This window comes from Lolium perenne, chromosome 3 (genome assembly GCF_019359855.2).
Source record: "Lolium perenne isolate Kyuss_39 chromosome 3, Kyuss_2.0, whole genome shotgun sequence".
NCBI lineage: Eukaryota > Viridiplantae > Streptophyta > Magnoliopsida > Poales > Poaceae > Lolium > Lolium perenne.
Genome location: NC_067246.2, coordinates 263,578,012 through 263,596,343, shown reverse-complemented (window position 1 = coordinate 263,596,343; position 18,332 = coordinate 263,578,012). Strand labels below are relative to the sequence as shown.

The window sequence follows — 18,332 nt, the reverse complement described above, 5'->3', positions numbered from 1 at the left end:
AACTAAAGCCATGATCCATGGTGGAAGTTTCAGTTTTGGACATATATCCTCAATCTCATATGAGAAAATTATTAATTGTTGTTACATGCTTATGCATAAAAGAGGAGTCCATTATCTGTTGTCTATGTTGTCCCAGTATGGATGTCTAAGTTGAGAATAATCAATAGCGAGAAATCCAATGCGAGCTTTCTCCTTAGACCTTTGTACAGGCGGCATAGAGGTACCCCTTTGTGACACTTGGTTAAAACATGTGCATTGCGATGATCCGGTAGTCCAAGCTAATTAGGACAAGGTGCGGGCACTATTAGTATACTATGCATGAGGCTTGCAACTTGTAAGATATAATTTACATGATACATATGCTTTATTACTACCGTTGACAAAATTGTTTCATGTTTTCAAAATAAAAGCTCTAGCACAAATATAGCAATCGATGATTTCCTCTTTGAAGGACCATTCTTTTACTTTCATTGTTGAGTCAGTTCACCTATTTCTCTCCACCTCAAGAAGCAAACACTTGTGTGAACTGTGCATTGATTCCTACATACTTGCATATTGCACTTATTATATTACTCTATGTTGACAATATCCATGAGATATACATGTTACAAGTTGAAAGCAACCGCTGAAACTTAATCTTCCTTTGTGTTGCTTCAATGCCTTTACTTTGAATTATTGCTTTATGAGTTAACTCTTATGCAAGACTTATTGATGCTTGTCTTGAAGTACTATTCATGAAAAGTCTTTGCTATATGATTCACTTGTTTACTCATGTCATATACATTGTTTTGATCGCTGCATTCACTACATATGCTTTACAAATAGTATGATCAAGGTTATGATGGCATGTCACTCCAGAAATTATCTTTGTTATCGTTTTACCTGCTCGGGACGAGCATAACTAAGCTTGGGGATGCTGATACGTCTCCAACGTATCGATAATTTCTTATGTTCCATGCCACATTATTGATGTTATCTACATGTTTTATGCACACTTTATGTCATATTCGTGCATTTTCTGGAACTAACCTATTAACAAGATGCTGAAGTGCCAGTTGCTGTTTTCTACTGTTTTTGGTTACAGAAATCCTAGTAACGAAATATTCTCGGAATTGGACGAAATCAACGCCCAGGGTCCTATTTTGCCACGAAGCTTCCAGAAGACCGAAGAGGAGACGAAGTGGGGCCACGAGGTGGCGACACCATAGGGCGGCGCGGCCCAAGCCCTGGCCGCGCCGACCTAGGGTGTGGGCCCCTCGTGCCCCATCCTGACCTGCCCTTCCGCCTACTTAAAGCCTCCATCGCGAAACCCCCAGTACCGAGAGCCACGATACGGAAAACCTTACTGAGACGCCGCCGCCGCCAATCCCATCTCGGGGGATTCAGGAGATCGCCTCCGCACCCCGCCGTGAGAGGGGATTCATCTCCCGGAGGACTCTACGCCGCCATGGTCGCCTCCGGAGTGATGTGTGAGTAGTCTACCCCTGGACTATGGGTCCATAGCAGTAGCTAGATGGTTGTCTTCTCCTCATTGTGCTTCATTGTCGGATCTTGTGAGCCGCATAACATGATCAAGATCATCTATCTGTAATTCTATATGTTGCGTTTGTTGGGATCCAATGAATAGAGAATACTTGTTATGTTGATTATCAAAGTTATGTCTATGTGTTGTTTATGATCTTGCATGCTCTCCGTTATTAGTAGATGCTCTGGCCAAGTTGATGCTAGTAACTCCAAGAGGGAGTATTTATGCTCGATAGTGGGTTCATGTCTCCGTGAATCTGGAGGGGTGACAAGAACCTCTAAGGTTATGGATGTGCTGTTGCCACTAGGGATAAAACATTGGTGCTATGTTCAAGGATGTAGTCACTGATTACATTACGCGCAATACTTAATGCAATTGTCTGTTGTTAGCAACTTAATACCGGAGGGGTTCGGATGATAACCAGAAGGTGGACTTTTTAGGCATAGATGCATGCTGGATAGCGGTCTATGTACTTTGTCGTAATGCCCAATTAAATCTCACAATACTCATCATAATATGTATGTGCATGGTCATGCCCTCTTTATTTGTCAATTGCCCAACTGTAATTTGTTCACCCAACATGCTGTTTATCTTATGGGAGAGACACCTCTAGTGAACTGTGGACCCCGGTCCAATTCTCTATACTGAAATACAATCTACTGCAATACTGTTCTACTGTTTTTCTGCAAACAATCATCATCCACACTATACATCTAATCCTTTGTTACAGCAAGCCGGTGAGATTGACAACCTCACTGTTTCGTTGGGGCAAAGTACTTTGGTTGTGTTGTGCAGGTTCCACGTTGGCGCCGGAATCTCTGGTGTTGCGCCGCACTACATCCCGCCGCCATCAACCTTCAACGTGCTTCTTGGCTCCTACTGGTTCGATAAACCTTGGTTTCATACTGAGGGAAAACTTGCCGCTGTACGCATCACACCTTCCTCTTGGGGTTCCCAACGGACGCGTGTTGTACGCGTATCACTAGCCCATAACAAAACCGGCTCTACTCACACAACTACAACAAATGCACGGGATGTGAGTAGAACCAATATATATAGAGAAAACTCCCCCACAATGTATGCACGTGTGATGAACATGAATTCATTGCATACATTGTCAAGATTAACCTTTGGGACAATTTCCACTATATATATACAACCATGCAAGACATATAAATATGGAATGCATGAGAGGCAAAACACTTAAGCACAAACCAAACTTAAGCACAAAACCATTCCCTTAAACCCTCTAAACTTCTCCCCCATTGGCATCGATTGTCAAAATGGGTGAAAAATTTAGAAGGCCAATATAATGTGAGTTCCTCCCCAAAGTGTGCACTTCTCATAATTTGAGTGGAATCAAATGCACATATCCAATGATGAATACTTGAAGGAAGTCAAACTATATTGAGGATCAAAGATTGCATAAAGATAATATGGTGAAGTGAGCTTCAACAAATAAAGGCAAGCAATCAAGGATCCAATTGGACAAACAAAGATATCATGATAAGAGAGATATGGTGCTCTAAAGAAGATAAGAAATCTCCCCAAGGTTCATGCACAATTTATAATGGTTGCATTTGAATACAATATGCACAAACATGGAATCCTCACTCCCTATATATCATTTAGAACACGACTAAGATAAAGAGAATATGCTTATCAAGAACAACTTGAGTCCAACAATTACGAGATATGAGTGCATGAAGAAAAACAAATAAACCAAGCACTCATAAATCTTCTTTACCAACAACACTAAAATCAAAAGGATAAGAAGATGGTTGGCAAAGAACAAAGATATCAAGGTGATGGATTAGCGCTCTCATGTATGTGAGTTTCTAAAGTGGACAAGATAATCGATAAAGAAACATGCACACACACAGGAGATTAATAAAATAAATAAGACAAGATATCCAAGATGAAGTCATAAAATATACCAAAGGATGTTTGCTTAAGAAGCATATATAGCCTATGGCGCCAATTTTCACTTATGGTATATGAATGAGCTTCAACCAAGAAAATCTCAAAAACATCACAACTAACGATAAGGGAAGTAAAGCTAGTTGGAATGTTTTGAGATAGGCAACAAGTATCACAAATAGGGATTTATTTCGCAATTTTTATCAAAATTGCACATAAGAATTCTTTGAGTAATTGATATGCAATAAATTGCTAGAGGGCATATTTGGGTAGGTGAATCATAACCATGATTTATATATATTCCCAACATATGCATCTTCTCAAATTACTCAAATGTACAATAAGAAGTTTTCTTTACAAAGGATTTTTCAAGAACCGCAATATTTTCTAAATAAATAATTCCATGCCAAGATGCAACCTACAAGAGGTTGGATGCTATATGAGTATGCATGAATAAGATACTTGTTACCGAGATAGCAATGGCATGATGTAATAGATAAGAGTTCATCGATCATCCTAGCTTGACTCCAATTCTCATATGGTGACAACACCTTCCTTATAGATGAGACAAGCCTTCATTGCATCTCCAATGTACCTAAAACATCATTCAAGTACATCTTGGTTCCCAAACTTATTGGGTCCAACATGGTTAGACTAACCACAATATATAGGACACACTCCATATAAATATGTGCATATTTGGATGGAATTTGAATTTCATGCACATCTTAGCCATTTAGGATTTGATGGAGTATATCCTATATAATGGATCAAAGAAAGCAAGCATGCTACAAATATAAACAAATTACATATAAGCACACATAAAGACTTTAAAGATCCAAGAAAGATATACTTTGGACAAAACACCAAATGAATTGAAGAAGGCATAAAGATGTGACAAAACAAATTTGTTGTCCAAATTATATCAAAGACGCAAATCACAAAAGATTTGTTCAACAAAGTTCAACCAATGAACTAAGAAGAAGCCATCGAGCATAAAAGATGAAATAAAGCAAACATGCTCAAAGATTTATCTCATTCAAGCAAATAAAATATGTAAGAAGGAATGAGATAGCAAACTCCCCAAAAGAGCAAGGTTCAAACAAATAAACCAAACCCTCTACACTTTTCACAATGGCACAATGTACCGTAAGGAAAAGGTTTGTCTTCCAAAACAAACACTTGATATGAATTAATAGAATTTATCAAAGGGACAAGGAAGACACATGGGAGCAACAAAGATTTCTTGGAAATAATATAAGGAAATAAGAAACAATCCAAGGTGAAGGTGATCCATAGATTCAACCACATATAAGATTATCAATTGTCAAAGATAATGAGTATATTGGAATTAATTTCCGGTGGAGTATTAACAATGGTGGTAAGGATCAACTTCACAATAAAAGGCATAGGATAAGTATATAGAATTAAGCACTATGCATGGATGAAGATTCTTGATAGCTTCAATTAGTCAAACAATCACGCACGGCAATGATTAGAATAACTTGAAGCAAACGGTGTCCCAAATAAGATATAGAGATATGTATTTGAGGAAAACCGTACCAAGAATTTCTTACTCAAACAAGAACCCATAAGATGAGTAATAAAAGATTTTTAATAAGAATGGAGCTTGTTTGAGCAAACATGCCACCTAGGATCAAGATAATTACGTGTATCAACACTAAGTGGCATAACCTCATATATTCACATTTTCTAGGCTTGTGATATGTACAAAACATATTACTCCCCCATAATGTGATAAGTCATTTCTTCTAAAACAAGAGGCAACTAAAATTCGACTAGATATGATTAATGTACATTAGAATTTGAATTTCTCATGAGTATGACACACCACATAGTGACTAGATAATCTTGCAATATCAATACTAAGTGGTGGTACCCATGTACACATATTTTAAAGAAAGAGAGATGCACAAAGCATATCACTCCCCCAAAATGGGATGTTCCATTAATCACTTCAAAGAGAGCCAAATAAGATATCATCAAGATGCATTAGGCTCAAAACAATACACAAGTATATGATGAGTCAAACACACATACTTGAATACTCAAGATAGGCAAGTAAGACACAACACATACAAACACATATTTGGTACAAAACCAAACATGCAAAGGGGCAAGTAACTTACAATAAATATGAGGAGTTGAAGTATAAGTTACCGCAAGGAGGAACAATGGATATAAGATATAGATGATAATCCATACAACTTGGCTTGGTAAAAATATAATATATGAAGATCCCTTAATTCTTCATGAAGTAGCCAAGTCTCCAATTACCTCCACATGCACCTATTGATCAAGTTTGAGATTGTTGGTCCCCAACCAAGTTGGGTCCTAAGAGGTTAGTCACAATAGGCTTGGCAACCCAAATGGTCCTTTTCTTGAGACCACTTTGAGTTCCAACAAACTTGGCAAACACATTGCCATTCTTATCCTTCCCTAGAGAATAATAATCATCAACAATTATAGGGTTAGATAAGGTACCACCTAAGCAAGAAGAAGCAAAGTGCCCCTTCTTACGACATAAGTAGCAAGTGTCCCCTTTTTCTTCTTTATTGATTTCTTCTCTTGGGGAACAATATCTTGATTCTTCTTGGGAAGTGGCCTATCTTCAACTTGAGGTCGAGCTTGACCTTGACCTTGACCTTGTGGCCGTTTCCCTTGTTGTTTCTCACTTAAGTGCTTCTTCTTCTTCAATGGGCATGATTTAACATGGTGCCCTTCAACTTTGCACTTGAAGCAAACAATCTTGGCCGAATCCTTGACTTTTTCTTGGCCCTTCTTCTTGTTGTTCTTGCTCTTGGACTTGTTCTTGTTATTGGAGTTGAATCCAAGTCCACTCTTGTCATTGGGGGATTGTTGCACACTTAGCATCTTGTCAAGTGCGGATCTCCCTTCATGACGCTTTTCCAAGTCTTTCTTTAAAGAAAGGACTTGAGCCTCGAGCTCTTTTATTTCCTCTACATGGTTAGTAGAAATACAAGTACTAGAGGAAGTAGAAGCTTCATTATTAGAGCAACAAGGCAAAGTGAGTAATCCAACACAAGGTGTATCACTAGTTTGACTAGATGGATTACAAGGACTAGCACATGGCAATATAGCATTTGTAGTAGAGATTGTGCTAATGTCCATATGAGGCTCACAAGATGTTACCTTAGTGATACTAGCCTCATGAGCTAACTTTAGCTCATCGTAGGAAGTTAGAAGATCCTCAAGAGAGTGTGAGAGCGTTTTATTGCTTTCTTCCAATTCCCTACAATTGCTAGTTAGCCAATCAAGTTGAGCCCTTAGCTCAACATTCTCCTTTAAGATAGATGCTTCACAAGAAGTAGAGTTAGTAGCACAAGCATCATCAATAGATTTTTCTTTTTCAAGCTCATAGGATTCAATTTTTTGTGTGAACATAGAATTAGTATGCTTCTCATCTTTTAGCTCTTGCTTGAGGAGATTGAATCTCATTCTCCCATTTTCAACATGGGACTCCAACTCCACTATGGTTTCCCTATATTTATTCAAGGTATCCATAGAGTGTTCGAGATAAGCACGAGCTTCTTTATCACCACGAAGAGAAGCATATACCATTGCCATATCATGCACCAAGGTATTATGTTCTTCATCATTATCATCATCATCACTCTCATCATTAGAGGATGTGTTAGGAGTCAAAGTAGGAGATACCTTTGATCCATTTGCCATAAGGCACATGTGCATACCGGAGGATGAAGATGAAGGTATTATTGAATCCTCATTTGAAATCATGTCTTGATCCATAGAGTGTTCGGTTTCCTCTACATTGTTAGTCAACAAGCAACTAGAGGAAATAGAAGCATTTTGATTATGGGAGCAAGACAAGGCAAGCATATCCTCATGAGATCTATGTAAGCAATTTACACAAGATATGCAAGGACTATCAACACAAGCATGTAGATTATTTTCAATGCTAGATGTGTTTAAGTCCAAAGAAGAAACATTGCAATGAGATAGAGATGAAGAGTCATCACTATTGAGCACAATATAAACATTGCAATTTCCTTCACCACTCACCATATCATTACCTTGTGTCTTGCAACACGTTGGTGTAGTGGAAAAAGATGATGACTCATCACGGCCGGAGGTGGAAGCAACTTGGAACTCTTCATGATGTGAAGGGGAAGAGAGCTCCTCGGAGTCACCACCGACCAAATGAGAAGTGGATCCACCAAACATTTCCTGAAGCTTGATCCACATCTCATGAGACGACTTTCGCTTTATATATATCAAGAACCTACGAAAATCGGGTCTCAAAGAGAATAAAAGCTCATTAGATACTTGAGCTTCAAGATGTAAGTTTTTCTCATCCTCTAAAGATAGATTTTGAGGATCCATCGGAGGAGAAAAACCTACATCTAGAAATTGCTCAATGTTTGGACACAAGGTCCGAAGTTTACAAAGCAAGCAATTTCGCCACAAATGATAATTTGTGCCAACAAAGATAATTGTGTCATTGTGCACTAAATTACTAGCCGACATCTTTACTCTCAAGGCGGTGAAGCCTTAAACAAGGAGAGACCTTGCTCTGATACCAATTGAAAGATCGAGATGTCGCCTAGAGGGGGGGGGGTGAATAGGCAATTAAAAACTCTTGCGGATTTGTCTTGTAAGAATGCGGAATTAAACTATCGTTTAGTCTACAAGCACAAACCCTAAATATGCTAAGCTCAACTAAGTGTAACAATAGCAACTAGAGCTAAGCAAGATAGGCACAAGATATATGTAGCACAAGTGATAGCAAGATATATGTACTTCAAGCACGATGGCTATCACAAGGAAAGAGAGCTCGGGTATAGAAATAACCGAGGCACGCGGAGACGAGGATGTATTCCCGTGTTCCCTTCCTTTGCAAGAAGGTACGTCACGTTTGGAGGAGTGGAGATCCCACGAAGGATTCCCCGCGCCACGAAGGCTCACCCTATTCTCCGAACCACACCCACGAAGGATAATGGCCCTTTCCTTATGGTTAGCTTTTCCTCCGCTCCGGAGATGGCAAGCTCCACAACCACTTCACAAGCTCCACGAAGGAGAAGCCCGGGGCCCCTTCACAATCTTCCACGAAGAGATCACCGGGACACCAACCAAGCCAACTAGGAGGTCACCCTCCAAGAGTAACAAGCTCACGGTCTCTCACTCGAACAAATCGTAGTGGAGAGCTCAACACTATGCAATGATGCAAAGCAAGAACACCGGAGGTGTTCAAGTCCTTCACACTCAAATCCCACCAAAGCAACGAATGCTAGGATGAGATTGGAGAGGAAGAACAAGGGGAAAAGTCAACCAAAGACTTCAAGATCTAGATCCCAAGAGATTCCCTCACTTAGAGAAGAAATGGATTGGTGGAAGTGTAGATCTAGATCCCCTCTCTCAAATCCTCAAATATGAGCAAGAAAGGTTGGAGGAATCAAGAGGGAGAGCAAGTTCTTCAAATAGCAACAATGGAGGTGAGAGAATGAGAAGAACTAACTTGCTCAAGGTGGAAGAAAAGGCTATTTATAGCTAGGAGGAAGAAATAACCGTTGGGGAGAAAAAGACAAAGAAAACGCAAGAAAAACAGGCTGAAAATCGCCCTAGCCGGCCTGGCGAGCGGCTGACCGGATCTGTGGCCGGACAGGCCGGTCTGGGGTCCGGCCCAACCGGACCAGCAGCCGGGCGGGGCGCGCGCTGCTCACGGGCGGCGGATAGCGCAAGGCCGCGCGGGGGGAGCAGGGCTGGCGCGGGGCGAGTGAGGCCCGGCCCGGCCAGGAGGCCGGTCGGCCGGCAGGAGCCGAGCAGCCGGCGGGCGCCGGCGCCGGGCCGGGTGAGGCGGCAGTCGGTTGGCTGGCCGGGTGGGCCGGCGCCTAGCCCGGTCCGGTTGGCGCCCGGTCATGGCCGGGTGGGCCGGCGCATGGCCCGGCAGGCTGGGTGGCCGACCGGCTGCCCCTCCTCCTTTTTTTCCTTTTCCTTTTTATTCTTTTCCCTTTTTCCTTTTTCTTTAATAACTAATGCTCCCGAACTCCGATTCGAATGAAACCAATTTTGTTGGAAAGATAACGACGAATAGAACCCCAACAAAAACTGGAAATATGGAGACTCCTCACTAAACATTTTTAGTAGAGAGGAAGTCTCCCACCGTCAAGAAACGGTGAAGACGTCCAAACTCGAAAACGCAATGAAAGATGCTTGCAGATTCCGTTTTCGATGAACTTGGGCTTGTTGTAAAGCTAGCAACAATCTCAAGAACCTCACACAGAGAAACACCAAGAAGCAATAAGGATATGCAAAGTATGCAAAGGATTGAGCTCCCTAAGACGATGTGATCAAGTTACCCAACCGAAAGCCCCTCTTGATAGTGCGGCTATCTATCCTATAATCCGGTCTCCCAACAACCACCTTGAGACCGGTAAAAGGAAAACCTAGCAAGGCCATACCTTTGCCTTGCGCATCCCGCTTGATCTTCATGATAGCTCTTCACGCTCCACTCAAGCCGGAATGCCTCACTTGATCATTGTTGCTTTGTGAAGACTCCCAAATGCTCCCCCATACACTATGATGGGAAAGCTTCATTGATGCGCATCTTCACAAGTCCATTATCACCAAATGGACGGCAAGCTTCAAGCATGTGATTCACTTGAGATGCTCATCTTGAACTTGCCCAACCCAACCTTGTATCTTCACATACTCACTTAAGATAGAGCATGGCTAATATTGAGTTCCACATAAGAACTCCATCTTCATTTCTTCTTCTTGATCATATCACATATATATATCTTTAAATCGATGATCTTGATGCCAATACACAAGGTGTATCTTTTATCCTCATGGCATCCATACTTGAATCCAACACACGGAATACAAAACCTATGGAATATTCCTTCATATAAACTCAATGAAAACATTAGTCCATAGGGGTTGTCATTGATTACCAAAACCACACATAGGGGCAATATACCCTTACAGTCTTCTTGGGAGGACAAGGGAGGACGCACGAATTATTCGACCCAACGCATCCGTGTCCCAAAGAAGCGGATGGATCGGTCCACGCGAGTCGATCTGTTTGCGTCGTCCCGACGAGTTAATCCATTTGCGTCGTCTCGCCGAAAAGTGCACGGGCTGTCCGGCGTGGACAGTTTAGTTGGCAAGATGGCCTAGCCATCCATCCTCACATTGGTTCTCAGGGCATCTCCAGCGGCGTGATGCAAACGGACGCTGAGCGACCGTTTTCGTCCATCGTGACCGAAAATGCGTCTGGGCCCTCCTCCAGCGGGGCGACGCAAAGTGACCGGGCCGCCCGCGGCAACGCAAACCTGGCCCAAATATGTGCCTCGGATGTGTCTCCGCGGACGCCGAAAGTGTCCGCTCGCGTCTGGCGGACGTTTCATCGGGCCCGCCTGGCAGCGACCCTGCGTCGATGCGTCTTCTCAGGCACGCCAGCGACTAGTGCCTCTGCGTCGCTTCGGCAGTCTGCGCCACGTTAATGGCGATGCCTCGGCTGCCGAGCGGCCGCCGCCCACCTCCGCCAACGAAGTTAATGGCGACGACACACGTCCCGTCGCCGTCTCCTACCTCCGGCCTATATAAAGAGGACGCACGTTCTTCTTCCTCATCCACTCCTCCAAGCAAACCCTAGCCACCACAAGCTCCACCGTAGCGCCACCTAGCTCTTCCTGCGACGCAGCCAGACCCACGAGGAAATCCATGGCGGGACCTGGTGGCCAGCGAGGCGGTCGAGGCCGCGGCCCTAGGCACCCCCGGAGCCATGGCCAGGGCAGGGGCCGCCGTGGTGGAGCATCTACGACACCACAGTCGCCGTCGCATGCGCCCTCCTCGTCTTCGCAGGAGGCCCGCTGCTTCGAGTTCCTCCTCCGCATCGACGACGATCCACTCGGCATCAAGCGGCTCCCGGACAAGTTCGCCGAGTTCGTCGATCACGTCGAGCCGGCGCAGTTGCAGCTACGGGAGGCCAGCTGCAACTTCTGTCGGTGGAATGTGGAGGTCTTGTTCGACGGGTAGGACAAGATGTACCAGCACACGGGGTGGGACAAGTTCGCCCGCGACCTCGAGCTCGAGCCCGGCTGCCAGCTCACCTTCCTCTACGAGGGTGATGGCGAGATGCTCGTCAAGGTGTTCGACGACACAGCGTGCCGAAGGCACTACCACACCGGCGAATCCGGCTCACATACCGATAGTTAGATCTTAGAATGTTCTTTCTTTGCAGCGAATATGGCTACGGGCTAGACGAAGCCAGTAGTCAAGGTTTCTGGATGTTCTTCCTCGAAAGAACCAACATGGCCACCGTTACCAGCTGGATTTTCCAGTTTGGGTGACTGGGTGTGCCCTCGAATGTTTTTTCTTGGCAGCGAACATACGGAAATCAACACAACTGGTTTCTTTTTTAAAATGTTTTATTTGTGTCAACTATGGTTCAAACTATGTATTAGTTTGTGTAAACCATGTTCCAAACTATGTATTAGCTTGTTTAAAATTATTTTTCAATATATAATATTTGGAACGATGTTTAAATGAAGAAGAGAAAAAATAATAAGTAAAAAAAATGCGTGGTTCCGCCAGACGCGAACGAACGAGGGGATAAAAAAATCCGCGGTGCGACGCAATAAAATACGCGGCTGCGCTGAAGATGCCCTCGGTGTATACAGATCTTGATCAACAACCTACACATCACGAGGAAATGTGTCGTCGTGTCATTCCTAGACGACGCACGTCGGCCAATCGTTCCGTTACCTCCTTCCAGGATTGCACATCTGCTCCAATCCAGACCCGGAGTCCCCACCAGTCAGATCCGAAACTCCAATAAACGCAGAGCACCTCCGAAACCTTCCCCCGGCCACCACCAGCAAGCAGCAACCGACGAAACCCGCACCCACTCCACCTCCCCCGGCCATCCGACCTCCGCCGCAGCCGGCGCATCCGCCGCGATGGGCCGCAAGCTCGCGCTCCTGGTCGGCATCAACTACCCGGGGACCAAGGCGGAGCTCAAGGGCTGCCACAACGACGTTGACCGCATGCACAAGTGCCTCGTCGACCGGTTCGGCTTCGACGAGGAAGACATCACCGTCCTCGTCGACCGCGACTCCTCCGGCCCGCAGCCCACCGGCGCCAACATCCGCCACGCGCTAGCGAAGCTCGTCGGGGACGCGCGCCCCGGGGACTTCCTCTTCTTCCACTACAGCGGCCACGGCACGCGCCTGCCGGCCGAGACCGGCCAGGACGACGACACCGGCTACGACGAGTGCATCGTGCCCAGCGACATGAATCTCATCACAGGTGCGATTGGGGGAAAAACTCAGATTTGCTTGCTCCCCCTTGTGTATTTCACTCCCTTTTCACTCAAGTAATCGCGAAACGGTAGGATTAGCAATCCTTCAGATGTGAAACTGATTTTGGAAGCGTCATCAACGCCTACGCGATGTGGATCTGATCCAGGATTGAGTGGAGACCTGTCCAAAAAATTTATGAACCATTATACTCAGGAACTCCAAATTAATTGGGCATTTTACTGCTCGTCGATTCATTTGTTTTGCACTGCAGTTACTTTAAAATGATATTGTTCCCGAAAAAAGTCGGGTTTCTTATTGTACTAGAATAATTTTGAGTTGCAGTTCAACTGCCGAAATTGGTTTGGGTAGGGAGGGGATAAATTGATGTAAAGAACAGCAACCATTTGCATGGAGTCAATAATGTGCACATGTTTTGCACAGAATTCTGGTTGTAGAAATCCCCAAGATCTTGGAGCTTAGTAAACTTAGCTCTTTCAGATTTGTTTTCTTTTAGGCAACATTGCAAACAACGCGGGCAGGATATTATTTTAGTTAAATTATCATTTCTACTCAACATTAATTAACTAGTATTTCTTATCACAAACATCATCTATCCTAACAGAAAAATGAGAAAATGCTTAAGGCATAGTATGCTAATCTGCTTGTTCTGCATTTCTGATTCACTATTTTATCTAGCTACTGCGCTGTTATTTTCTAGCTAGCGTAAGATTCATTGTTGCAAGTTTGATAGAGCAAACATTTTTACCCCTTTGCACTCTAGTTTCATACGCATTCCTGAACCATCAATGTGTCCAATCAATGACTGTCTCCTGACCAAGCCTAACGTTGTTGTTATCTGCAGACCAAGATTTCAGAGATCTCGTTATGAAGGTCCCTGATGGTTGCATATTTACCATCGTCTCTGATTCATGCCACAGTGGTGGCCTACTGGACCAGGCAAAGGAGCAGATAGGCAATAGCTATCAGACCCAGACCCAGTCCCGTGAACCCGAAGAACGATCTGAATCAGGCTCCGGCTTCCGGTCCTTTCTCAAAGAGACCGCTCGGGATATGTTCGATACTCATGTCCGCCATGGCAGAAGCCAGCATGGAGGCGAGGACCAGGATGAGGCAGACGAACAACCTACAGGGGATGGCCACACCAAGAACCGGTCCCTGCCACTCTCAACATTTATTGAGATGCTCAAGGATCAAACTGGGAAGGATGACATTGAGGAGGGCTCGATCCGGCTGACGCTGTTCAACGTGTTTGGGGAGGATTCCAGCCCAAAGATCAAGAAGTTCATGAAAGTCATGCTCGGTAAGTTCCATGAAGGAGGATCAGGTGAGCAGGGTGGTCTCATGGGCATGGTTGGTTCCCTTGCTCACGAGTTCCTAAAGGCTAAGCTTGAAGGTAACGAGGAAGAAACTTTCAAGCCAGCCTTAGAACAAAATGTTGGCAGCGTTGACGAGGTGTATGCTGGGACCAAGTCATGGGCACCTAACAACGGCATCCTCATTAGTGGGTGCCAAACTAACCAGACATCAGCAGATGCAACCACAGCGCAGGGATCTTCGTTTGGCGCTCTGAGCAATGCCATCCAGACCATTCTTGCAGGTAAGCACGGAAAGGTGACGAACAAGGATCTCGTTATGAAAGCGCGTGAGTCGCTGGCCAAGCAAGGATACACTCAGCAGCCTGGGCTTTACTGCAGCGATGAGAATGTTCATGTGGCCTTCATTTGCTGAAACATGGATTGCTATTGTGATTTGTTTCTTTTTGTGTTTTGCTGTGCACGAGAGACTGAAGTTTTCCCTTCTTCCCTGGTTTGCTGTGGTTATGTACTTATGTCAAAAATATGACTCGGACTATACCAATACTGAAATAAGGATTGCCTGATCCAAACTGCATACATAATAGATATACTTGCTTCATGAGTTCCGTCCAATTTCTCTTTTATGTTGTCTTTCCATATTCACCGTTCTGATCCTAATAGTCTTATTTATTTTATTTTTGAAACAGTTATCCCGGTAGCGTTATTTGCACAAATAACTGATGTTGGTTCAAGTTTTGCTTGTCAACATGCATTTCCATTTGTGCAAGCAAGATTGGTTGGATTGGCTCATTTTTCTGTGGCTTGTCATCCCCTGTAAGAATTCAACATATATCAAGAAGTTGAACATACAAGGAGTATACAAACCAAAGCTCTTTGGGACAGCTGAAATCAATCTCCTGGCATTTTATTTTATGACTAGATAACTGAGTACAATACCATGCCATAACCTTCCAGTCCATGTTAATGTTGGAAGCGCGAACTTGCACATCAGGCGACGCCCTAGACTAATGCATGCCTTGGTGTGTATCTGGGCCGCACAAAAATGAACGTGGCCTATGTGTCCGAGACTCCGAATCGTGCCTCATTGTCGGAAATCAGCAGATTCCTTGTTTCTGGTTTTGAACAAGGGGACTGAGAACATAAGGGCAAAACATTAGATGACTCGCTGCTTGCCCAGTTGTCCTATAATGAAATATTTACACCGATTGCACCGTGGTGCGGTTGTGTAAGCTTCAGTTGTTTTTTCGCTTCTCTCGCGTAGAATTAGCAATAGGCATAATCCTATTTGTTTTTTTTTTTGTTATTCCAGAGGAGCTCTCATATATATCTGATGTTGACCGTTCTAGTTTTGTTTGTAGATGCATGTCCTCATAAAATTTGAATACATCAGTTATGGTACCTGAAGATCTTGGCGAAATCTGAAAAAATCTCCTCCCTTTTTATTTAATTGAGTAATGAAGTACAATATAGCACATACATAAACACACAACATTACAAAGCTTCAGAATTAACACACTTATAACGAAACAAAGACAGATCTAGGAAAAGACACATAGGTGAACACTTGCTCTATGATGGCAAATTACTAGACGGGAGGAGACCAGCACAGGCCACCTACATGTGGCACTACCCATGCATGGGTTAGGGTTTCAATGGTATGTTGGGGCCAGAGGCCACACAACACTCGAGGGACCGAGGGCAGCAATAAGCCGGAGGAGGAGGATATGTACTCATAGGCCTGCCTTGCACTATCCATGGAGTTGCCATCATCCCCAGTATGCACACTTGGACAATAAGGAAGACCATGGCTACGCGAAGACTATCGGTCAACATCACTTCAGTATTGGAAGAGATCTAGAATACCAATGTAGTTCTACCTCAAATATACTTTTTGTGGTAGTAGCGGAACATCATATATATACAACATTGGTGTATGTCAATCTCACGTGAAACCATACCCACACTGAAGAATGGCAGGCACGCAATTAATGTTGTTTCCACAAGTGGCCGTTCCAGCAACACAAGTGGCATGCATGCCATGTTAAGTGTCAGTTCAAACAAAACAGGTGTCAGCTCAAGCAACACAGGTGGCATGCATGCCATGTTAAGTGGCAGTTCAAGCAACACAAGTGGCAGTTCAAATAGCACAAGTGGCGTGCATGCCATGTTAACTGTTAAGTGGTAGAATAAGGATTGAATATAATTAATACACCCTCTGTTAGATGGCACTCCCTCTTTTCCATAACAGGATGAATATAGTTTTTAGGAAAAGTCGAATTACTTGAAGTTTGACTAACTATATAGAAAAAATATGAACATTTACCATACGCAATACACACAATATGAAAGTATATTTCACGATAATTCTAAGAATATTGGTTCAAGATTAAACTCACACCCATTCGTGTCTGTATAAAATCCATTCGCTGACATGGAGATACTTTTGTACTTAAAACTTCAAAAAACTTTAGTTTGACTCATACTTTAAAAAGTTTAACTTTAATATAAAAACTATGCGTCCTATTATGGGAAGGAGGGGGTAGAAATTAATTAAAGGGCATCACAAGCATAGCTAAGTGATATATCAGGATTGGAGATTATTAATATACTCCTTCTGGTTCAAAATAATTGCTTAAAACATAATGTATCTACACACTAAAAAAATATCTAGATACATCTATTTTTATGCATCTATTTTAAACCGGAGGGAGTACATGATTTTAGTTGGTAGAAATTAATTAAAGGGTATCAAAAGAATAACAGACGACAGAGCCAACAAGAAACTTATGCCACCACCACTGGTTCGCATGGTTAAGAGGCATGAAACCTGGATGAAATATATAAAAAATAATGGAACTTTACACATCTTATATCATTACCTGTTCTATATACACTAATTTTGGATATACATAGGAAAATGATGTGTTCAACACCTGGTCTACTAGAGTTTCGACAACAGACTAGAGAATGGAAACTTCACAATTTCTATAACATTACAGGTCATTAGTTTGGAGCAGTACATACACAGGGACAAGTAATATTCAACAATTTGGCCAAAAAAATGTTAGAGAGTAGCACTAACAACATAATGTGATTACCATGATGATGTCGCAACCCTGAATTGCATCTCACAAAGAAAAATAGAAACAGAATAGACCGTTTGTTGACAAGGTTCATTGTGATCACTGACTTTATGCCTGACGCAGGACTACAAGCACATATCTCATATATTGTGGAAGGCAAGACGTCAGCAAGCTTACCCGATCAATCTAGCCACCCTCCACTCTCGTGTTCCGCCTCAGGATCCTTGTATCTGCTAACAATATTCCAATCAACATATAAGCTGTGTTGTTCTACTCTTCTTTATAGCACCAGAAAAAAGAGCAACAACGTACGTACGCTCTCACTCACTTGGCTCGCCACACAACACGCACGCCATGTTTCATGAATTGAGTTGGAAGAGCTTGAGTTGGAGAGTGTTTTATGCAAGTTTTATTTTTTACCTACTTGCACAAAATCTGTATGTACGTGTCGAAACGTTAGCGTGTGTTTGACACGTTCTCTGTTTGCAGAAACTTGTTCCACTGCCTGACTGCGTGAGATGCACCTGGGCATAGAAACGCATTCCTAAGCAGTAATTGCATAAAATAAAGTATAGATATAGCTCAAACTAAAAAGATGCCATAAAAAATGATCAGCAATTTATCTCTACTGTGACATGTAGAGGCACACACCATTTACATGTGCCAACCTTAATAAAAGTTCTATTTTCTGCTCGCGTCGATAGATTCTGCTTGCTTCTATGTATATCTGTATCGCGGTGCAAGAACTGTGTTCTAACATAAAACAATTCAGAGAACATGAATCACTTTGTATGGAACTTGACTAGCTTGAATTCATGGCACAAATTGCTAGTCCTGAAACAGCAAAAGTTGGTACAACAAAAACGCAGCGCCCCAATCCTTGTCAGTTGCTCTAGCTCATCGTCCTGCATGTTCTTTGCTTCAGCCAACTTAAATATTGGCCGTTGGAGGGTAGTAGTTGAATCTGGTTCAGACCATATAATACGGCAGTAAATGAGGCCCTCCCAAAATGTATTAACGAGTACTAGTAGTTTGCACTTGGGTTTGAGCAGTCGGTTCGAGACGCTAGCTCCAGTGAGCTCCTCAGCATTCCCCACCAACAGCGGCAGTATACAAGTGACTAACAATATAATGAATTTATTCAAATAGAAGCAGAAAT

At 43.1% G+C, this 18,332-nt stretch overlaps 1 protein-coding gene across 1 annotated transcript; it reads left to right on the top strand.

The window, feature by feature from the left end:
- Positions 1-12,261: 12,261 nt before the first annotated feature.
- On the top strand, positions 12,262-14,688 carry LOC127344120 (metacaspase-4). Its single transcript, XM_051370338.2, has 2 exons — positions 12,262-12,760; positions 13,616-14,688. Exons 1-2 carry the CDS (start codon positions 12,412-12,414, stop codon positions 14,500-14,502), a joined length of 1,236 nt encoding a protein of 411 aa, XP_051226298.1. The 5' UTR covers positions 12,262-12,411; the 3' UTR covers positions 14,503-14,688.
- Positions 14,689-18,332: the final 3,644 nt, after the last annotated feature.

What these genes read in the sequence shown, in the direction of transcription:
- LOC127344120 (XM_051370338.2), top strand. Translation starts at nt 12,412, where the DNA reads ATGGGCCGCAAGCTCGCGCTCCTGGTCGGCATCAACTACCCGGGGACC. An exon ending in CGACATGAATCTCATCACAG is followed by an intron (nt 12,761 to 13,615) that starts GTGCGATTGGGG and finishes TGTTATCTGCAG; the next exon opens with ACCAAGATTTCAGAGATCTC.